The sequence below is a fragment of the Convolutriloba macropyga genome, chromosome 7 (genome assembly GCF_964194025.1).
Source record: "Convolutriloba macropyga chromosome 7, txConMacr16.3, whole genome shotgun sequence".
NCBI lineage: Eukaryota > Metazoa > Xenacoelomorpha > Acoela > Convolutidae > Convolutriloba > Convolutriloba macropyga.
The window spans coordinates 13,661,881-13,686,615 of NC_134474.1; the positions used below are offsets into that span (position 1 = coordinate 13,661,881).

General features: G+C 35.7%; 1 protein-coding gene across 1 annotated transcript; it reads left to right on the top strand.

Annotated features, from left to right (window-relative positions):
• Positions 1 to 10,213: 10,213 nt before the first annotated feature.
• On the top strand, positions 10,214 to 18,427 carry LOC142342619 (polycomb group RING finger protein 3-like). The gene is made up of 4 exons (XM_075394037.1): positions 10,214 to 10,418; positions 13,097 to 13,338; positions 17,848 to 17,928; positions 18,267 to 18,427. The coding sequence occupies exons 1-4, from the start codon at positions 10,346 to 10,348 to the stop codon at positions 18,315 to 18,317; spliced, it is 447 nt and encodes a 148-aa protein (XP_075250152.1). The 5' UTR covers positions 10,214 to 10,345; the 3' UTR covers positions 18,318 to 18,427.
• The last annotated feature ends 6,308 nt before the right edge of the window (positions 18,428 to 24,735 follow it).

The following is a 24,735-nucleotide window of genomic DNA, read 5'->3' on the forward strand; positions in this document are numbered from 1 at the left end:
CCAGAGAAATTTGCGTGCTAATGGCAGAGCAACTCTTCCAATACCTGCAGCAAGGGCTCCAAAACCGCTGCCTCTTTGTCTGTAGTGTCCGGAAAAATGCGGCATTGATTGAGATGCTTGATTGCTGTAGTATGCCTCCATATTAAATAATTTTTTTCAAATTTTAAACTGACTATAAATTTTCCGGTTCCAGTAAAAGGGATTAGTTTTCCCGTTCGGTTTCGTTTCTCAACTCTGGATGTTCTGAATGTTGTTTGATAATATTGGCTTGTAATCCAAATTTGTGTAGGACTTATGGTGCATGGGTGTCACTGTGTTTATGCTACCGTTTCTCAAACGTCTTTCAGACTCAATGATTTTTATTACCGGAGCTCTCACATCACCAACGTTCTGATGTTCAATTATATCAAAGCATACAAATATTAACTGTTATCCACAAGTGATATCAAATGGAAAATCTCCAACATGTCTGTTCAAAGATTTGCCCCCATTTTTTGACTTGTAACCAATATGAATAAAACTATGATGTGAAATATTTTTCGTTCCTTTAAAACCAAGAATACTGGGGACTTCTTCATCTTCAAATGACAAACCTTCGTTAGTTCCATATTTCAAAACTAACTTTTGCGTTACAGTGTCAATATCATAGTCAAACTGTTTCAATTGAGCGGTTCGAAAAATTTCTTCCAGAATCTCTTCTGAACTGTTGTATATACCTTTGCGGATTCTTCGAAGTTGTCCGGCGCGGTTATGTGAAGCATCAAGTTCAGCGCCAGAACTGACATACGCAACTATTTCGGCTGAGTTTACATTATTGATGTTTGATGGAAATGATATTGAAGCAACGCCAACTTGGCAATCTCCATCTAACTGTAATGGCTGGGCGAGTTGATTTCGAAACTTTGCCATAGTTTTATTGGTAAAATTTCCCATTGATGCATTTGATATCAAATCAATAGTAAATTCTCTATGAATACTCATGTTTTTTTCTTCGACAGGAATGATGTTCACTTGGACTAATTCTGGTTTGTAAAATTTACCTTCAATTATAACGTTGTTTGCGTCTATAAGGTTGTATGTTGGTGGACTGAGGGTGGCAACCTTAAAAACTGTGAAGACTTCGTCTGTGTAATTTTGTCTATAACCTTTCCTAAATAATTCGTCTGGCTTTGCAATCCACACCAGGTCTCCTTCTTCGTTTTTTGGCTTGTACTTTTTTGTGCTAATTGCTAGGGATATTAGAAACGGTTCAAGTTTTTTGAAAGTTTTATTAGGTGCAAGTTGGGTAACACGATTAACACGACTGTTTATAGTATATACAAACTGGGGCAATTCTTTAATATAAGTCTAAGTCCAATTTTCCTCCAGGCATTTGTGAATTATGTTTTTGAGCGATCGAATATTTCTTTTAGCAAAGGCCGACTTGGTTTTGTTTTCGGTTGTATATAAATGAATCTCCTTCTTTTCACAGTTTTTTTGAATTCACCTTTAAACTCGGATCCCTTGTCTGTCCAAACCCTTTCTGGTTTTTTCTGTTTGATCATTTTTTTGAACGCTTTCACAGCGTCTTTTGCATATAAAGCCGTCATTGGTTGCACTCGTAGGTATCGCGATAAAACGTCAACAGCCTCCAGCAAATATTTTATTCCATTGTTGTGTTGGGCAACTTTATACATATACGCCACATCGACAGACCAGATTTCGTTTATTCTGTATGCAACAGCGTTTAGTCTAGGAAAAATTTTTCTGAATTGCTTGTATTTTGTGTATGCGGCTTTTGACTGAAGGTATTGAACCACTTTGTATCTTGGTAAACCGCTGGCTTTCTTCAAGTTAGCAATGCTACCAAAAGCTGCACTACCTTTTGTGTATAATTTTTCCGAGTGTTTAACGTGAGAGGAAGTAATTTGTCCACGAGCTAGACGGTTGGATTTGGTCTTTTGCATCTCCAAAGCTTCCTTCATCGTCGCCAGAAGCTTTTGATTCTTCTGTTCCCGAGACTCTTGATTCTTCATTTTCTGATTCATCCTCAAACAACTGTAATTTTTCGTCAGGTGATAAGGCAAGAAATTTTTTTGCGTAAGTATTACAAGTTAGTTGTAAACTGATATCTAGAAAGGTCAGCACTTTGTAATGTTCGAGTGAAAGCTTAGATGTGGTTTGTTGTAGATCAAAAAGAAAATCTGCGACAAGAATTCTCATGCTTGACTTATTAACCATTAGTCTTGATGTTGGATCCAACGATAGAGTTTCTGACTCTTCTATTTTTTCCAATATTATGCTCAATTTTTCAAACTTTTTTCTGTCAAGGTGTTTAATATCTCTCAAAACTCGCCCCGGATTTCAGTTGAAAATGTTGTATCAATTTTGTCATCTGTAGTCTCATTCAGCTCATCTTTGACATTCTCCAAAATATTATCTGTCTGCTGTTGCGTGTCTTGTTGTGTGGTAGAAGGTGCTTGTGGAGACTTGCTTCGTTGCAACAGCGATATTTGTTTTGCTTTCTCTCGGACATTTTATTGTTGAGAACTTGAGCAATTTGAGGTTACTCATTTGCATACATTTGGCGAGGAACTAGCACAAACTTTTCAGTGAGCATTTTGCGTCAGAAAAGCAATACAAAGTAACGCAATGAGTTTAATTAGACGGATTCCAGAATCTGATCGAAAAATTTTGATTCTCTCAGTTTTCTCAACTCGCCTGTCTGCAAGTTTACGGAGTAGTTTCTCGAATTTTTTTTAATTCAACTTTATTGATTGGTACAACTCCAGAGAGTACGTTCATCACACAGTCACTCAAAAACCAAATGAAATCGTCCTGATGTAATGTTTTTATTTGAGCTGTGTTCTCATTCCTGTTATTTGCTCATTGCTTTAGCATAAGCAAGTGTTTCTTTTTCATTTGTAATTGTTGTAATGACTGCCTTAGGGGACGAATTGTAAAAAATAGAAGGATCCGGTCCAATAAGTTGCGATGAAAAGCGTAAACCTTGGCTGGTTTTTGGGTCGAGATCAACCATCAAATGTCCAAAGGGCTCTGCAGTTGCTAGTTTGTATGCTTCTTTTATCAGTTGGAGACAATTCAACTGTTTTCCAAGATACGCAATTTGTTGAATGTCACGAAGCGACTTGAATAGTATTATGTATTCAGATCAAAAGTTCTGGACCATTTGCTTTGATGGAACAAATTATGCTTGATGTATATAACATATAGTTTCCGATGCCGTCCAGAGGTGGCTTTTTCTACAAATTCTTTGTCGTTGAAGATTTCTTCACATGAATTGTCATAGATAAGCAGACAGTGCGATAAGTTTTTTGTTATATCAAAGCCTGAGTATTTTAGAAACTCAATCCCTTGTATAACTCGTTGCATATCTTTGAAAAGCGGATGGAACTCTTTGTAGAAATAATATACTTTCTCAAAACGTGGATAAAAGGTCGAACCTTTTAGCATTCGAAACAACAGTTCTGTTTTACCACAGCCACTTGGTCCTACAATTAACATGAATATCCTGTCATGTGTAAGAATAACTTTGCTCATAGTTTGGGATTAGGTAAAATGTAACCAACTAAACTCGATAACAGAGCAATCCAAATTGATTTCTCTTCACAGCTTTCTGATAATAGAAAGAGCATAGAGAAGCAAACAATGATCTTTAAGACAATGATACTCACTTGAACAAAAAATATTACTTCGCACCTTGGCACTGTTGAATTTGAACAACAACGCCATGAGGGCCTCTCCTTGTTGTTTACATCAAAGACTAAATTGCTGATACCGGCGTCAGCCTCGTCTCTTTGATTCATTGGAACCTTTGGAACCTCAAACAAATTGAAACCTTTAATATGACTTTTTATTTCTAGTTTATAACAAACAGTTGATGAGTCCTTTTCATTGAACGGTGGTTGACTGAAGACTTTTTCAACTTCGGGGTGTTCCAAGACATATAACCGCAGCTCATTCGGCATCTCCTTTAGTGATAGCTCACGTTCTGGTGGTGTTTTCTTCAATCTAAATTAAGGAACTATTTTGTCCGCCCATTGCTTTCAACTTGGGATTCGCTGCTCTTTGGGGGACTGCATAGGCTTCTGATTTGTATTGTTCATAGCCATAATTGAACTGATTCCGATGTTCTCGAGCTCTCTGTTTATTTTTTACGTACAGTTGGAAGTGATAGAAATTATCTATCACGGGCAGGAAAGCTCTAAAGCTGTCTAGCTCGTCGGGAGAAAGAGTAATGGTTGCAAAACAACGTTTTGCTGCTGTGCTATAAAGCGAATTGTAACGAGGTTGTTGTGCAGCGTTTGGCTAATTGTTGAGATAGTTCGCTCGGTTCTGGTGATCACTTGAAAAAATATTCTGTATTGGTGGAGAGGGATCCTGAATTCTGTTGAATATTACAATAGGTTGATCGTCAAGTGGAGTCAAGCAAGTGAATATCTTCAAGTTGTCTGACAGATAGGTTGTTAGAGTTGACGTGTCTTCTCTGTGCATCACTTTGTGTCCACTGTGAAAATATTCGTGCTTTACGTTCTGCGCAGTGATTTGAGAATTGATCCTTTGTTGAACGAAAATTTGAATGAAGATAACAGGAGCGAACTTGTTCTTCTGATATTATCTCTGACATTCGGGGACATTTTAGATCCTGCAGATTATAAACAGTTTTCATTAAAAGCTTACTGAGGAGCTCACACTTTTCAATGCCTTTGGCAAAAAAGTTTTTCCGGGTGAATCGGAAACTGAAACTCAGACAGATTGTTTTCAAATCACAGTAAGGTATATCACCTTCGTCCCAATCAAGACCGTGTAGGTTATTGTTCAGCCAAATAACAGTTTGTCTATCTTGTGCGGGTAAATCAGCGAACTTAAGTGGGGGTTTGAAAATTATTGTATCGTTGTAACTGGAACACAAACTGAGCTCTTTTATAATGAATCCAATTGACTTGAGTTTTGAAACCTTCGAGATCGAGGACAATTATATTTCTGGTTTTGCTGCCAAAATTCTCTAGCATTCCAATTCACGAAACAAATGTGAATGAAAAATTTTCACTGATAGAATGAACAATATTCCTGTCAAGTGACAAAAAGACAATTGTCTACTGGTGAGTAATGGGAAGCGTAAAAATATCCAGGGCCTTTATTTAAGCAATCTTTTATAAATCCAGCGGCGTCATGCAATGCCGCTTGAAGTCCTAGCACTTTGCTTCGTTTCAGTAAATGATCTAGTCTTAAATTATCAATTCCAATGAAACTACCATATGGTCTGAATTTAAGTGCTATTTCTCCGTCAACTTCTGGATCTAACAAAGAACAAGCAGCTAAGAAATATAACTGTCGATAAGATATGTGCGTATAATTTATGTTACCGCTCAGAGATAACACTTTTTTGTGAATGAGCTTGATGTCTTTTGTTCCTATTGTGTTCTTTATTTACTGTTTACTGAACATGAGCGCTTAGAGTTTTTGTTTATAAATATTTCAATTTTGATTGGTCGTCAACTCGAATGATAAATCCATCACTGCGATTGGTCAAATTAATTTGGAAAATTTTGGGACCCTGAACATGTTTGGGCATGATCCATTAACTCTCTACTTAATATATCTTTAATCATTTTATACATCTTCTAACAGGTTAGTTAATTTACTGTTGTTTTCACCAATTTATGTATGCATTATTGGACATAAGTGATTATGACCGTAATTGTGTACATACTTACGTGAGAACATGTTTCCTTGTACAGCTCTGGGGTTTTTATCAATATGTATGTATATATGTATGTAGGTATGTATGTATGTATGTATGTATATATGTATGTGTATGTATGTATGTATGTATGTATGTTTGTATGTATGTATGTATGTATGTATGTATGTATGTAAGTGTGTGTGTATGTATGTATGTGTAAATGTATGTATATATATATATATATATATATATATATATATATATATACATGCTTGCATATATACATACATACATACATACATATGTAAATAAATATATACATACATACATACATATATATATATATACATAAATATATACATACATACAATACATGTTTACAAGGTATACATATTTACAATACATACACATATACAATACATACATATATACAAAACATACATACATACAAACAAACATACATACATACATACATACATACATACATACATATATACACACATACATACATACATACATACATACATACATACATACATACATACATACATACATACATACATACATACATACATACATACATACATACATACATACATACATACATACATACATACACACATACATACATACATACATACATACATACATACATAAATACATACATAAATGAATACATACATACATACATACATATAGACATACATAAATACATACATACATACAATACATGCATACCCGGTAAACATATATACAATACATACATATACACATTACATACATATATACAATACATACATACATACATTCATACATACATACATACATACATACATACATACATACATACATACATACATACATACATACATACATACATACATACATACATACATACATACATACATACATACATACATACATACATACATACATACATACATACATACATACATACATACATACATACATACATACATACATACATACATACATACAAACATATATACATACATACATACATACATACATACATACATACATACATACATACATACGTACACACACATACATAGATATGTGTGCAAACAAACTTCCATTTTTGGTCAAAAAACAGGAAAGACACTTTTCGCATTGTGTTCGTAAAGGAGGTGTCCCATCCCGTTGTAATTTTACAGAAAAAATTACGTTGCAGAAAATGTCCCAAAAGTGTCCCCCTAGGGGGGACACTTTAAGCATTCCAATCCTAATACATAGTGTCCCCCCATTGAGACCCCTGTCATCTTTTTTTACTACTTATCATGTCTCTTTTGTTCCCATTATTCCAAGTTTCAATTGTTTGGTATACATGTTTGGTTTCATGGCATCATAACATCCTCGGGACCCCAAAACTTAACCCTAACCTTACGGGGGTGTGGGGTACAGATGTTGCAGCTTAACGGCGGGTCTGAGCAAAGAACCCAAAGCTGTTTTTATTCGCAAGACCTAGCTATTTTGTCGGATCCAGTGAATACCCCGTTGACGCGTCCTAGTGGCCAGATTCCCCTGGGAATCCACATCTCCAGCCGCCAAACCACACCACCCACTTCCAGAGCAGCTTGTTTTGACGTCCGCTTTTGTCTCTGATTCAGTGTGGGTACGTACTCTTGAAGCAGTTGTTTCTTGATCAGTTACAACCGCTGCTTGGCTCGGGTCTATGATGTCGATTTTAGACTGGCTGGCTCTTGAAAGGGAAGTATCGGCACATTCGCAAAAGGTCGTCCCGAGAGGAAATGATTGGGTGTGAGAGGATCGTTGTCTTGGTTGTCGCACCTCACGTGAGTCAATGGCCAGGAATTTACAATATATTCCGCTTCCGTGACAAAGTTTGCAAAGACATCAGGTGCCAACTTTGCAGAGCCAAAACTATTGGCAAGATCTCGTTTAAAAATTTGCACGAGTCTCTCCCACACGCCACCGAAGTAAGGTGCAGAAGGTGGGTTAAATCTCCATTCTGTGGACTGGTTGAGAAAGTTGTTTCTGATGAAGTCGTGGTCGAGTTGAATCGGCTTTCGTCGCAGCTGTATACGGGATCTCAAGAATTTTCTTGCATTGTCAGACCTAAAAATCTTTGGCAGACCACGTCTTGAGATAAATCGTCTGATTGCTGTGATGCATTTGTCGTCTTCTTCTAGGTAAAGGGCTCGCGTGACGAGGCATGTAAAAAGGTAAAAAGGCATATGTATGTCTCTACTTCTTTGACTCTATTGGTCCAAGATAATGCAGGAAATTGTTTGGATCTGATCCCATTGTAGGGAAAAAAGTAAAAAAAAGGACACACAGGAATTGAAGTTATGCAAGAGGTTTTTGGATGACATAGTGTGCACCGTCAAGGTGAACCCTCTAAATTACCCTGAGTATGAAAATTCTTTTCACAAGAACTTAGAGTTCACTCTTGACACTCCAAACGTTAGTGGAGACCTGGCATTTCAAGATCGAACATAAAGGTAAACAAAGATAGGAACATTAGCTGTCAATGGTATCAAAATTCATCCGATTCCGGCTTAATCCTACATTTCCATAGCTCGTCACCGTTACAACATAAAAAAAAGTTATTCAAGGGACTGTGCATAAGATTTTTAATGCGACCATTGACCGGCAATCTTTTGATGTAGCTCTTAAGGAAAATCAAGAGATTTGGACTGAAAATCAATATCTAACTGGGTTGTCCTCCAGTTTTGTTGATGAGACGTTGGAATAAATAGTCACAAAGGAAAAGGTCACAGCAAAACCCCCCAAAATGATCAACATCTGAAAAAAAGTTAAAAGTTGTAACAAAAAGGAGCCTAAACCGAGTTTTTGTTGTTCAATACAGAGGAAACATCACTCAGAATTTTGCAAGTAGACTGAAAGAACTGTGTGATAGTCAAATCATTTCCACAACAAGAAAGCTAAGAACTTGCTTGACCACCTGAAATCATCTTTTGATAAGAATCTGATAGGCCATGTGGTGTATAAAGTTACATGTAATGGATGCAGTTCCATCTATGTTGGCCAAACCAGCCGCCATGTTACCACTAGAATTTTTGAGCATCAAAAGAAGAAATCACCTGTGGGACAATACCTCGTTGAATGTTGTGGTTTAGCGCATAATATTGAATGGGAGATTCTTGTTGCATGTCGCGGGGTTGTAAAACTAACGACGACAGAGACGATCTACATCAAAAAGTTTAAACCGCAATTAAATACGCGCGATGAGTACCTCAGGCGGGAATTCACATTGAAGTGTTCGTGCAAATACAAAAAAATTTGACTTTTGAAATTCAAAATTCATTCTGTTAGATGTTAATTCAAAATTTTGTCAACCCAAACAAGTAAAGAGCAACAACAGATAGGAATGAAAAGAAAAAATCCTTTTTCAAGAATAGAAATCATTATACCCGGGATTTTCAAAAACTCCGGAATAAAATTTAAATCGATTTTAGTGTAATAAGTGTAAATAAAATGTTGTAAATGTGATTTTAAGCGTAAATAGTTTCAAAATTTCGATGTTATTTTAACTCATTTCTTAGAATTAGAGTCAAAGACAAGTTTATATACTTTGTAAATGATTTCATTTAATTTTTAAACCTGACGATGATCACAATGTTCGAAAACCTTCGTTTTTAATCAATTTAATTTTTAATTGACAATTAATTCTCTGCATTTTGAAAACATTGTCCACTTATTCCTACAGAGATGGCAATCACAGAACAGTTGCCTTGTGCAGAAGTTCTTTTCAGAGTAACTTTTTTTGACGAAACGCCATAGTATTGCACTTTTTAGTCCGGCGTAGTTCTCAAATTCAACGTAAGTTAAGCTGCTAAGTCAAGCCATAGCCGTATTGCGATAAAACCCAACTCGCTGAGTGAAAACCCTAATGACACATGACTGCTGCTGCGAAAATAATTTTTAATAGCTCCAGGATAATTTACTTTTTCAGATGGACTCCGATGCCGGAGAAATTCAGACTCTACGATTGAGGGATCTCAACTCAGTGTTAACTTGTCGTCTCTGCAATGGCTATTTAATTGATGCAACAACCATTACAGAATGCCTCCATACATTTTGTAGATCTTGTATTTTAAATTACATCGACGAGGATTATCGTGGTGGGACAAGTAATGTCAACGCAGGGCCTGATAAAGGCGTACGATGTCCAACTTGTGATACAGTAATCCACGAGAGTCAGCCAAAACAACACATTGCCAGTGATTCGACCATGGACGAAATTGTTATGAAATTGGTACCAGGGCTCAGAGACAGTAAGTTAGGGTCTTCCCAGATTTAGCCCCCCCCCCCAGCATCTTAGTGGTCATATAACGTATCCCCCATTCCTGTAAATACACAATAATTTGCGGGTGGGGCCAGATTTGTGTCGTTGCTTTTTTAATCAGGTGTCTATAAGAATAACATATTTGGAAGTGCTTTAATGTTTTAGAACTTACATTCAGACAATTTAATTAAAATTTATTGGAGTCAAACGTTTCGCAACTGCTTTAGGAGAACTTCAAAGGGAAGAGGATTTTTACAAGAGGAAAAACTTGAAGTGGCCCAAAGCGGACATGATAGCAGCCGAGAAGGAAGCTGCCGCGAAAAAGAGGAAATTAGAAGGTGGTGCGGAAAGTTCTGGGAAAAAGAATGCGATGGTCAACGGAACTGGAGATCACAAAAATGGAACAAATGGACAAGGTGAGCCAATATTTGAGACAAGGTGAGCTAACAGGAGTCAGAATGGGTCTTTAAATTGATAGCAGCATAAATTTTGGTCACAAAAGGAAATTTTTGAATTTTTTTTATAGCTGCGAAGCTGTAAGCTGATCGTAGCTATATTGCGGTGCTTTTGGTTTTTACGACTCGAAGAGGAGTATTGGTTTTCTTAAGGTTTTTACGACTCGAAGAGGAGTATTGGTTTTCTTCAGGTTTTTACGACTCGAAGAGGAGTATTGGTTTTCTTAAGGTTTTTTTTACCGGAAGTACTATTCGTTCAAACGCTGTTTTAACCTAAAAGCGAAAGTAAGTAAAATTGCCGTGTGAACTAATTTTTTCTGAGCGAGAGAAGTTTTTTGATCATGCGCTCCGTTTAGTGAATGACTTTTTGAATTAAGTAGTTTTTGACTGAATGGCACATATAGTAACCGTTTTAAGCCGTTTTTTCGTCTAAGTGGCCCAATTTTTTTGCTTTAAATTTGGTTTTTTGTAGAAATATTTTTATTCGTTGCTATATTGACATTTAAACCTCCGAAATTGATGCCACAGTGTTTTGCAGAGCCTGAAAATGCTTTTCAAGTTCAAAATTGGCACATATTTGATTTTTTAAGTTTATTTTCGGCTTTTTTATTAATTTCTTCTTTGAATTTTTCAGCCGTCTTTTTGTCAAAAATCAGTTAATATGGCAACTCTCTTTTGATAATTCATTTACCAGCGCCTCTTTCTTCCTGGATGTTTTATAAAATTATACATGTGCTAATCTGATTTTGGTAGTATTTTTTCCAATTTTTGTCAGTTTGTTTGTATATTGGTTTTAATTGCTAAAAAAAGTCTTTGTGCAATATGAGGGACTTTAATTTTGTTTGAATAAAAATTCAATCATTTTTTGGCGTTAAGTTTTTGGAAAACTTAAAGTTTTAAATGCTGTCTTAAAAGTTTTTTGACCATTTTTTGCAAAATGTTTCGTATGTTTGATTTCTGCTTTTTCTTTATTTTTGCTCTGTTCGGGAGAATAGATTTTTGTCTCGGATGACTCGTTGTCTTTTCTATGTCTCCACTGCTGAACAATGAAATGTATTCGTTTTTCTTGATTTTTTAATTTGATTTTTAGCCGAAAAAATCAAGAAGGAGTCTTGTTACGGTGTTCCTTACCTTGTGTCCGTATTCTTCACATTCTAGTTTATCATTCTAGCTTTGTCCTGGCACTTACTTTTATATTCGTTTTAGTAATTTTTTTTAGTCGTTAGGAAACTGAATGATTTCAGCTTTTTATTAGATTTTCACCATTTCTTTGGTTTGCAATTGGTTTCATTCAACATAAGGCAGTACTGAGAGTTTGCTAGAAAGCTTTTTTCCCAAATTTCCTCTTAGTATTTATTGCAAATTTATTCCGGCCTTGGTTTTGTTTTTAAACAAACGACTTTTCGCCTTTCAATATTATTCTGTTGCTCATCTTTTCTGTGATGAATTTAGTTTTTGAATAAGTATGAGATCATGTTCTCGAGCATATATGCAACAAGGAAGAAGTATTTGTTGTTTTTGTCCTAAAAGCAGTGATTAGAAATCTTTTTTCAGTGGTTTCCTGTTTCTTAAATTTGAGCATGCTTTTTAAAAACTTAGTTTCTAAGATCATTATCTGCCGTTTGCTTTCGCGATCTTTTTGATATTAGAATCATGATTTATTTGAGGGAATTTATAGCTCTGTCAGCTCTTTCAGCCTATCAGTTTTTTGACCATCCTAATTATTTTGAACTTTTTAAAAGTTACCAAACGTTTTCAATAAAAATTTGCTGCATTTTGTTTCTCTTGGTGACAGTGGTTCAAAATTTCAACAATTTTTAGATGAGAACTGGGGAGGTAATGAGTTATTGGTTTAATACAATGGCTTCAGTTGCCTTTACGGTTTTCTTTGTGTAGTGTTGACGCTTCGAATCGCTTCCAGAATTCTTCCGGCTATGTTTTTTTGTTTCGTCGTCTGACGCTCCATTTTCGTTTTACATTTGTTCTAGAACATTCTGTCTCGTCACTGCTTAAATGGTTTTTTCGCGCTTGATTTCACGCTTTCTGCGTGACCTAAATTGCGGTTATTCAGAAGTTGTCTTTTTCTAAAACAAATTTGATTGTAAGAAAAAAGATTGTATGGTGCGACAGCCGAGTGGCTAATGCGACTGGCTGTTAATCAGGCGATCGGCCGGCCGGCAGTGAAACATTTTTGCACCCAAAAACAACCTCCTTTGGATTAAACTTGTAAGTTTTATAGGTGGCGGCGATAACTTCTATCAACTCACTTCTGTATCTTTTTCCATCATTATTTTACGGCATGCAAGTCTATTTCGCAGCTATTCCGGCAATCTGCTGGCTATGTTTCGCTAATAGAATTGAATAAATTTCTCAGTGCGATTTGGATGCGCCTAAAACATTACCCGAGAACGTAAATGGCTTAACTCGCTTGTTGCTCTGGGAAAAGTTGAATCCCTGTTTACATTAGGCAGCTCGAGCAGTTGATGTCTCTCGACCGAAGTTTGAGGAAATTACTGTTATTTCTCATGTCTTTTTCTGCTACATATTTGCTTTTCTATATATAAATTTAGAACTTTTCAATTAAACTTATAAATTTGTAAATAAATTGGATCAATGAGAGAAGCAAAATTGTGCGTATCTTGCGTCGTTTTGTTTCAGTAGATACAGATGATAGTGGGAACAACACAGTGGACGAACTGGAAGAAGACCCAGAGGAGGAGAGTGCTTCTCATAATAACTACCATCGAGATGACATGCAGATCAGATTCATATTAGAACCTGCACCCGAAGAAAAGACGCTCAGCCATCTGCCTCATAAGTTCATTGTGTGTTCAGAACACACGCCTGTGTCTGCCATCAAGAAAGTCGTCTGCAAACAACTGTCGCTTACTAGTCCTAATCAGGTATGTGTTTATGGACGTCTATATTTGCGTGTCCCATAGAGTTGAAATAATAAAACTTTAAAAAATCACAGAGTTCAAAGGTCAAAGTTTAATGTAGATTTCAGAATTTCGGAATTTAACATTGTGAAGTAACCTGGCTTGAAATGCAAGCATTGCAAGTTTTTAAAATCTCGCACTGCAGCTAGGAAAATCTGGTGCTCTGGAATCGCACACTGCATTGATCTGGCATTTTAAGTCATTTTCATACGTGTTTCAACTCGTGTGGGAAGCACCATAAGATAACGACGCTCTTTGTTTTTTTGAGCATGTTTTTCTCACTTTAGAGGCTCTGATGTTACAAGACTCTGATTAAGTTAGTAAGAGAATCTGGCATTCGTCGTACCGTTTAGCAGTCTGGGATGTTAAATATCCGTATGTGAGGCTATTATTGGTCTCATCGTGTTTTAATTTGTGGTGGTCTTCCCTATTTTTGTTATGATCATTTGATCATGCTCCAGGAAGTCAGTTCGATTTTTTTGATGAATTCTTTAACTCAGTAGCTAAATTTGCGTGCTTTTGTCATTAATTGCTCTTGAATGAAGTTCATAGCAATTATTGTAAACGTGTGTAACTGTTTTATGCAAAATTTTCGCTTGACGGTTTTCGAGTGACTTTTTGCGTTTCGCGTGATCTAAAATTTTCTCAATCATAATTTCAAGCAGCTGAACTCAATTGGCGGCAACTTAATACTAAAAGTCAAATGAAAAGTGCTCCGAAACTAATGCCATTTTTCACTTCAAATCTTATTAGTGGTATATGTTAACCTCTGTGGTTATTTGAAGCCCGCTTTTGAGTTTCTTAGTCCCATTTAAGCTCCCCCCCCCCCCCCCGACTGAAGCATGTTGCAATTGATTAGAGCTCCCACTAGTCGTTCGAGAGCAATTCTTCGGACGTTTAGTCGGTTATGTTTTATTGGTCTTTAATATGCGATTATAGGTCAATGGTGTGAAAATTTCATAGAGGTCACCCAAACTAGATAGTGATAAGACTTTAGTGATTGAAAGACATAAAGGTTCTTTGATTTGAAAGTAAAAATAGAATTTAAAATCAGAATTTGGATTTTTGGTTAGCATTTTTTTGAATTGCTCTCGAACAAAGTTTGAGGCCATTATTGTAAACGTGTTTCTTTTCTTTGCAAAAATTTAGGCTTGACCCTTGTTGCGCTTTGTTCGCAAACATTCTCTGACAGCTCAAGAAACTTTTTCGTTCTTGTCTTCATTTTCGCCCTCTGAAGTTAAGTTTGTTTTAAATTAGAAGCGATTGTAAGATTGGAAAATAGAGGCCTGATAGGCAAGTGGTTAATTCTGCTGTTGGGAACGCGTGAGGTTGAGGGTTCAAATTCCTCCCTGGTTGGATGTGTTCGCACCGGTAAAGAACAATGTATCGAGGCTGCAGCCCCTCAATTTATTCGCTACGCTTGGCGTTTGCGAGCAATATGTCCGACATTAATCGGTTTACGCTTTTCTTTTGGGCTCAGTGATCTTTTTTAACTATTGACGACAACAGTCTATTTCGCGACTATGCTTTTCAGATCTGCGAATTTACTTCAGCATAGTAACGAAACCTTGCTGGTAACACGATCTTCACAAGAGTTTAAATTTGGCGATTTATGGATAAATTTCGTATTCTGTAATCAGGTAGTGCGGAGACTTGGAATTTGGAAAACTGCGCGTGCGTGTTTCCAGTGCCTATCGGTTGTATCATTCAGCATCATGTGACTTTTCACTACTGTGAAATTTAAGGTATAATGCTATATTGTGATTAGCTGAAAATTGGGTGCCGAATGAGCACAGAACCGAATGTGAAAAGTGAGAACGAGAGTTGAATGCTTAAATTGAATCGGCAAAATTTTTTGACTCACATTTAAGTACAACACATTTAAAGAGTAGTGAATTTAATCAGTCGGTCTCTGGATCTTCTGATGTGCAGTCTTCGGCTCCTTTCCGCCTCTCTATGGCCGAACCCTCCACGCCCAGAAAAAAAGAGCCAGACCACGAAAAGACCTGTATTACGCTGATTTTTGGGCTTTTTGATGTGTGTATATTTTTGGTGTATATGGAAGCGACCAGTGAAATTTCGGGTAAACTATGCGGCTTTGACTCTCCAGTTTTGACCCCTCCCGCTTCCCTATTTTCATGCAACACCAGTTGTATAACAGCAATTGGTCCGACGTCAGTCGGTTATGTTTCCGTTCTTTGATGAATCAGCGCTGGATGTTGCTTACAAAATTCAAACATTTATTATAGCTGCGAAGCTGTAAGCTGAGCGTAGCTATCTTACGGTGCTCTTGGTTTTTTTGTTTCGTCGTCTGACGCTCTTTTTACGACTCGAAGAGGAGTATTGGTTTTCTCTCGGTTTTTTTTTTACAGGAAGTAGATTTGTTCACGCGGCATTTTGACCTAAAAGCGAAAGTGAGAAAAGCTGTCTTGGTGAACAGATTTTCGCTAAGCGAGAGAAGTTTTTTGACTGAATTGCACATATAGATAACCGTTTTAAGCCGTTTTTTCGTCTAAGTGGCCCAATTTTTTTGCTTTTAATTTGGTTTCTTGTAGAAATAAGTTTTATTCGATACTATATTGAAATTTCAACCCCGGAAATTGGTGCCACAGTGTTTTGCAGAGCCTGAAAATGCGTCTCAAGTTGAAAATTGGCACATAATTCTTGATTTTTTAGTTAATTTTTGGCTTTTTTTCTACTAATGTCTTCATTTTCGGATCTTTTAACCGTATTTTTGTCAAAAATCAGTTAATATGGCAACCTCTCTTTGATAATTCCTATACTCAACGCCTCTTTCTACCTCGATGTAGTTTTATTTCATAAAATTGTACATATGCTAATCCGATTTTGGTAGTTTTTTTCCGATTTCCGTCAGTTTTTTTGTTCGTATTTTGGTTGTAATTGCTAGAAAGTTTTTTTGTGCAACATGAGGGACTTTATTTTCGTTTCAATAACAATTCGATCAATTTTTGGCGTTAAGTTTTGACAAAAACAGTTAAAATTTTTTCATAAATGCAGTCTTAACTTAAAAATTATTTGACCATTCTTTTTTGCAAAATGTTTCAATGTTTCGTATTCATGAATTTTGCTTTTTCCTATTTTTTGTTCTCTTCAAGAGGATAGATCTTTGTATCGGATGACTAGTTATCTTTTCTAAGTGTTGAATGCTGAACAATGAAATGTATTCGTTTTTCTTGATTTTTTAAAATTACTTTTTAACTTTCAAATATCAAGAATGTCGTTTTGTTACGGTGGTCCTTATATTTTGCCCTTATTTTTCACATTTTAGTTAGTATCATTCTAGCTTTGTCCTGGCTCCTACATTTAATTTTGGTATATTGATTTTTTCAGTTGTAAAAAATGAATGATTTCAGCTTTTCTTAGATTTTCGTCCTTTCTTTGGTTTGCAATTGATTTCATTCATCATAAGGCAGTACAGTGAGTTTGATAGCGAGCTTTTTCCAAAATTACCACTTATGACTATTTACTGCAGCTTTCTTCGGGACTTGGTATTAATTTAAAGGATTTTTTGCCTTTGAATATTCTGCGTATGTCTTTTCTATGATCAATTTTATTTTTGATTTAGTATGAAATCATGTTGTCTAGCATATGTACAACAAGGAACAGGTGTGTGTTGTGTTTTGTCCTGATGGCAGTGATTAGAAGTATAACTATAGGTGTTTTCTGGTTCTTAAATTTGAGCTTTCTTTTTAAAAGATTTAACTTAGTTTCTAATTTTATTATCTGCCGTTTGCTTTCGCGATCTTTTTCAGATTAGAATCATGAATTATTTGAGGGCTATTGATAACCTTGTCAGCTTCTTCCGACTATTGGGTTTATGACCACCTTAATTTTTTTGATTTTTTTACGATACCAAACGTTTTCAATAAAATTTTGCTGCTTTTTGTTTTTTTGTTGACAGTGAAAGTTTCACCAATTTTTAGAGCAAATCTGGAGATAGCGAGTTAATGGTTCAATACAAAAGGTAGTGGCTTCCGCTGCAATTACGGTTTTGTCAGTGAAGTTTTGACGCTTCGAGTCGCTTCCGGAAAAGTGAAATTTTCTGAATGACTCCTTCCTCTCACTAACGGCGTTTGCACGCGTGACGGCATTTCTCACTCTCTTTAGCAAAAGTTTTTTGCGTGATTAGATTTTGATCACAAGTGACTTACCTCACTCAATAAAATGACTTTTGCCATTTAAAACTTGAGTTTAAATTGAATTTGTTTAAGGTCAAAGGAACTCATATGTGCAGTAAAGGTCCCTAATAAAAGGTTTCTGCGGAATGAATTTTATCAAGCTTTATTAATTCATCGCTAAATTTTTTTTACCTAGTTTTTTTGAGCGGCGTCGATTTTTTTTTCAATTTAGATCTGTATCTGTTTCTATCTCTATTATATGGAACGCAGGTCTATTCTTTCGCAGCTATTCCGGCAATCTGCCGGCTATGTTCATTGAATTTATTTTCTGTAGGTTGACTTGGTGTGCGATGGATCAAAGTTGGGCAGGGACCATTCTATGAAATTTGTGTTCATCACACGCTGGAGAGGAAGAGTTAGTATCTCTGAAATTAGCATTTTAATATTTGGTTTCAAATATTTTACTAGAGTAGTTGGTGCGCATGGAAAACATCTTTTGTTCAATTGAACATTATTTTTTTCAATCACCAGATATATACTTCAAGTAGTATACTTCTAGTCTGGTCGAAAATATGTTTCCTACGTTCCATTGAAGAGCACGAATATGTTTTTTGTCGATTCTTTGCATCAAGTAAATGATTTGTATAATGAAAATACAATTTAAATTCTTTTTTGGATTTTCTGCTGGCTCATGGAGAGAATACTATGTGAATTATGTCAGACGTCAGTTAATGTACCTGTTTTGTGCTTTAGACAGGACACCTTTTAATCAACTACAGATCAACTGCATCATCATTCAGCTGAAGAGAAACAATCAATAACGCCTCTCAGTGTGCAATTGATGTTACATGTTTAAGTTATTATCACAAATGCTATTGTTTATTATTTTTGTCAATTTGATACTTGATTCTTTTTTTTTGGATCCAAAACCTTTTAAAGAACCGTTGAGGGTAGACACTAGTGTTCAGATGCCATCTATTGAGCTTAAGGGAATTGCGAGTGACCGATAGTTACGAGAAGCTCATCGCTAGAGAGTTAATGAAATCGTTGCCTTATTTATTGTTTGCTCTCAAACGAAGTTTGTTGCAATTATATTAGTCCTGGGGTCTTGAGATTTTTTGCTTGTTAATAGCCGCCGTCAGCCTCTCAATTTAGGAGCTCTCCTTTTTTAATTCGCTTCGTTTTCACAAGGCACGATTTTCGCGCTTGACTTCTGACTTACTTCACTCACTGTTTCAACTGAATGGATTTTAAATTCTTTCGCTTATTGAATTTCGTAATGTAGTGAAGACGGTCAATGTAAAAATTGCAAAATCATAAGAACGGGATAAATCAATCAAACCCGGTCATTAAGTCATAGTGCGTTAGGTTGTCAAAGTTCATTAAAGCGATTGCTATCTGGCATCAGTATTATGCTTAATAGTGTTCATTTTAGAAGCTGAATTTTAGAATCTAACCGAATATGCACAACTTGCACAGCAAATAAGTACTTTGACACCTAGAAAAATTCTGTCAATTTCTATCTCTTAATTTGTTCCTTTTCTGTTTTAATCCGTATTTGCGTCAAGTGGGTCAGCGGCGGCTATTTTCCGACAATTTCCGGCTATAATTGGATTTTGCGTCTAACGCTTTTAACTATTCGTCCTGGAGAGCGGGATCAACAGGCAAAGCCCGCCAGGCATTGTGGCTGAGTAGCTCTCGTGGAGACTTACGCCCTAGTAGTCTCTAAATATGCGGTGCAACAAAACTGTTTCAGGAAACATAAAAACATGGCGTGAAGGGCAGTTAGAGTTTGACCACCTCCCCCATAGACACAAACACACTTCACCCGACCCCCCCCCCAGCTCACCACCCTCCCCCATGGTTACCCCTACCCCTAACCCAGTTCTATTAAGCTAAATCTGGCCTCCCTAAACTGTAGCGACTGACCAAGCCAACCGCTCGCCAGTCGTTTGAGAGCAATTCGCCCGACGTTAATCGCTTTTGTTTTAAAGCGCACTCCTCAACTGGTTTCCAGCAACAGCAGCTTAGGTAATGACTTATATCACTGATTGCATTTTGCTATTAAATAATTAATTGAGCATTAGCGGGGATATGCGTCAAGCTTGCATTAGCAGCTTACCTTGTGTACTATGATACAATTGGTCATACAAAGAAATTCGAAAATCTTCAATTTTAACTGACCAGCCAGATTTTAATCTCCAACTAATTTTACCGCTGCCTATTTTTCGGTTGCGGTAATAATGATTCCCATGTCGAAAAATAGCTCGTAGACAATTTTGAGCCGACTTTTGAACCCTAGTCAAAAGATTGAACCCTATATCCAACAACATTGCGAATAATTTTATTTATTAAATATCATATCTTTGAAAAACATGTGCGCAAGTACAGTAATATCCAGAAATGTGATCAGCTACTTAAGAACGATCTTTCTGTACTTAGCATAGCATTGTTTCCCAGTACGTAGCTTTCTGTACATAGCATTGTAAGTCGTACTTTGTCATGACGACAAGGTTTTTTTTTAAAGTTTAAATGGCTGAGGTTCACCTAATCTACTTTACGTGTTGTCGTATCTGAAATCAGTCTTTTTAAATAAAAAAATAGAACAGGCATATGTTGCATTTCTAAGACAGTTGGAAAATATAACTGGACTGATCGGTCAAGTGCTAGTGTAGTAATCTGTTTGGTCGATAAAAAGTTTCATAGACAAAACATAACTTGCAGTGCAACTAATTGCTCTCAGATAATTGCTTTTTATGCGTTTTGTTTCACCTGGCTGATCTAAATTTTTCGCTGACTCAAAGAGGAGTTTTGGCGAAGTGTCTCTTTTGATCAATTTTATTGGGTTTAATTTAGAATCATGAAATGAAAAACGAAGTGGTTTTGAGTTTTGAGCAAAACTGGACAGCAGAGCGAAAAAAATTGTGAAAAATTTTTCTGTAGGGGAGCTAAACTTTGTTCACCTGTGGCTTTTTCAAACAGTTTTTTTGGTTTTTTTGACTATTTTTTTGCTTCAGAGCTCTAAGTGGGCTATAATTTTACTTTAAGAGATTGTATTGACATTGTTTTCAAATTTTTGCCTTTTGTTTTCCTTGCATTCATCGAAGATTCAACAGACCCTTATTGCTCGGATAAATTTTAAGCTCTCAATTTATTGCAGTTTTAATGGTATAAAACACTATTTTTGTTGAGAAATTTAAGAGAAAATTCATGAAGTTTTATATTATTTGTCAATTTCTTGTAAGTTTCGATTTTTCTCCATGGTTACACGGGTTTGCAAGCCAATTATGGATCCCAAGTGGATTAATAAAGTTTTTTATGTATAGTTCTATTATATGAAGAAACAAATGCTTTTTCTATTTTTTTTAGTTTAGTTGGTTTTGGGGTTAATTGTTTGATTGACTTAACATTGAATTATTATTTTGAACTTTTTTTGAGTGGTTTTTGGATGTAATATTTTTCCAAAAAGTTTCCTTTTTTGGCAAAGACCACTCTTTCAACGAATTCATCCGGCTATGTTCTTCTGTTTTTTACTGATTTCTCTCCAACGAAGTTGAAGAGCACTTATTCTAGAACATTCCTCTCAAGTAATTTTTTCACTTTGTCTTCTTAATTTTTACATGAGCTAAATTGCTCTCATTCGGAAATCAAGTCTGTTGCTAAGATGAAGGCGATTATAAGCAAGGAAGTAGTAAAGCAGGTATAGCTGAGTGGTTTACATGCCACTCTACCGTCGGGAGGGCGAGTGTTTGAACTCCTCTGGGGTCGGATTTCTTGCTACCATAAAAATTTTTCCAAGTTACTCCCCTACTTAATTACAACAACTCGTCTGTTATTTGAGAGCAAATCGTCCCTACGTTTGTCGGCTTGTGTTTTCTTGATTTTCGCATGATCTAAATCACTTATCAGTGTTCCAAGTTTACTTTTATGCTCAAGTTAAATGGTTTATAGTGAGCTTGCTGTCCGGGTCTCTACAATGAGAGGCATAACCCACTTCTGCTGGTGCCGACAACATCAAGTTTTTTTGGAGCTGGAATATTAATCCTGATTTTAGTTTGACCAGCGTTCGCAGATTTTCTTTTCATTCCTAGGAGATACAACGTGTTATTGTTGCCGTAAGAATTCTATACTTCGAAAAAGAAGACGAGAAGCGAAAATGGATTAAGTATTTCTCTCACAACCAAATTAATGTATCTCTCATCATTGTTCATCCAATACTTAACATACATATTTTTAAGGTTTGATATGTAGTCATCTAATACCATTCGGGCTTTGGGTCAAAATTAGCGGTTGCGTTTTTCAATGTGATCAAAAAGTGTGCAATTATGAACAAGTACCACGTATATCCTCGTGTGTGGGTGCAGATATTGGTGATTGGAGGCATGATCAATATTACAGTTCTGGCGTCATTGCCTAATGCTGGTGCTGTGCCTCCTGTAATCAAGAATTTTATGCCTCAGTTGATGTTTGACTCTCTCGACTACCTTCTCTCCAATCATCATCAAACTATCATCAGGTAAAGTTTATAGGTCCGAATTGCTGTCGGATTTAGTTGCTACTTTTCGGTTACATCCTTTGCTTCGCTGTATTGCCAATGATATTGCATGAGTTAATGATGTGCTTTCCGTGAAGCGCAATGTTACCATAGATTAGAGCATTAAAGTTACTAACCATTATATCGGAAGTTTATATGAAATGAAAAGGTGAAGAATACTAGAGTTTGGTTGATATTTAAGATTTGAATTGTGGAAATTAATGGTTTTAATAGCCGCGAAGTGATGGCGAGGCTATTTTTTTAACAGGTTTTCAGATCTTACAAACTACCATAATCTAAATTTCATTTTCTTGGAGATTTAAATCTTATCGGAAAACTTTTTTTTCGGTGTCACTGCTAAATTTTCGGCATTTTTCAGAGCCTATAAAATAAACTCTTGAGATAGATTTGATGTTTTGAAATGAAATTGGAAAGCTTTTTATTTCAAACTTGTCTATTTTGCTCTGTTGGCAGAATTGCGGTGTGGTCCTGGATAACTCACGTGTTCGAAGCAGTATGCAGTTTCTTCGTGGCCAAGAGCAAAAATATCCACCCGGAGTACATTTCAAAGTGGTTCCTATCAGTTTTTCTATTCGGAATATTCTCGTTCTGCCATCTACTGTCCTACGACCCAAAGAAAATACCCGTGAGAAGAAAGGAGAGATAAGCGTCGTTGTCATGAGTTCCGAGTCAAGTTACTTGACATTGAATAAAAATAAAACTGTGGGCATTTCGAAACTTTTACCCCCACCATATCCAAATTTGTTATCCAACGTTGGATTTGCATGTTAACACTTAATTAGTTTGACGTCCTTGCATTTAATACTTTTTGAAAGAACTACGGTCAATAGTATTGATTAAGGTAGAGTGGCTTACTTCAGATTTACTGAACTTTCTGCTCCTTTTGAGTATAATATTTAACCTGTACACTCGAATAATTGGAGTTAGTATAACATTCAATCTCTGATAGTCGGTATCGTATAGATACTACATTTTGAATATGCCGATTATCAAAAATGTCACACGAAAAACGTGAACTGTTTCAAATGCCCATAGTTGAAAAAACATTTATTTCGTTTAATATCATTATAGCTATAGGTTTGTTTAAATCTTATCGTTCGCGAAAAAAAATTGGTGCTAATTTTTTGCATTTTCGATGCTCTTTTATACATTCAATGTCCGCAGATATCGTGTTATATGGATGTCGAAACATTCCGTTGTTTGTCTCTCTAAATATTTATTGTAGTTGTAAACCTATTGGGTTATGTAGCTACCTGTTCTAATAAAGTCTTGAAATAATTTTTATATTCGAGTTGTTAGGAGTAAATAAATTTGTCGGAAATTGGATAGACCATAAGGATTTATGTTCTTTTAAAATGGTTTAGTCTTTAACATTTTTTCAAAAATTTGTTTGGGTTGTCGGGTTGTTTTCATCATTGAAGAGTGTATTAAAGTATTTTATAACGATAAAATTTGTTTCATTTATCGACAAAAAAAAGCTTTTGAGATAAAATCTGCTTTATCCCAGTTAGAATACGACTAGGCGAAAAGCTGAAACTTAAAATTTATGGAGATCTCTCGATAACTTAAATGGAATTGTTTTCGAGTTTATCAACTTTTGTTGTGATGTTTGTTATTACTAAACATTTGCTCTCCTGAACACCTCAGAGCAGATTTTTTATTCACTTCTCTGGTAGTGTGTTATTTTTCTGCGCTCTCTGAGTGTTTTTGTTTTGCACATATGTAAAGTTCAATTAAATTATTAAAATCACAAATCAATGAATTTATTATCAAATTCAACTTTGCTTATTGAAATTGAAGCAAGTGGGCTCGTTAATTTTAGTGGGCTCGGAACATCATGTGCGAACTCACTTTGTTCCGACCCGAGACATCTACAGTTTTGACTGAATTGTCAACCCAATGAAGAGATAATCAAAAATAGATGTTTGATTTAAAGAAAATCGTCACACATCCAAATTACTAATTGAATTACATAATGCCATGCCTCAATACAGAGCTCACGAAATCTGCCATTAAGAAAACTACGAAAAAAAGCAAACAACAAAATAAGCAACAATAAGAATTTAACTGCAAAAACTCAATGTCTAAGTTTAAAAGCACTAGTAACAACGTCAAAATGCATTCAGATAAAACCTTAACTACAGAAATTTACTTTTTGTGAACTATACAGCAGATAGCACTTTTCCTAATGAGACTGGGTAAGAAGTCGACAAAAAGAAGAAATCATGATGCGAAATTCAAAAAGCAATCAACATTTTTTAAACCAAATAATTTCAATTGTATTAAAAATCATTAGCTTTTAACTAAAGAATTCTTGATAAATTTACTAAAAAGTCATTACAAAACTGATAGCACCTATCTTTGGTTAGACTAAGCCATAGAAACGGACTAAAGATGCAGGAAAAACTCTAAAAGATGCAAACAGTTTGCAAAAATACAAATTATTGAAGCCATTAGAATCATTAGCTATTGTCTGAATTTTTTTTTTATTTCAATGCTTATTTATACTAATTCAGCTAAAATTATACTGAAAGAGTAAAAAAACTCCTTTCAGGCTCATTTGAAAGTAATTTTCAACAAACAAAATATCAGTCACCACAATATCAAAATACATTTTAATTTTTGAATTATAAGGAATTGGATGGGATCTCTCAGTGATTGGAATAA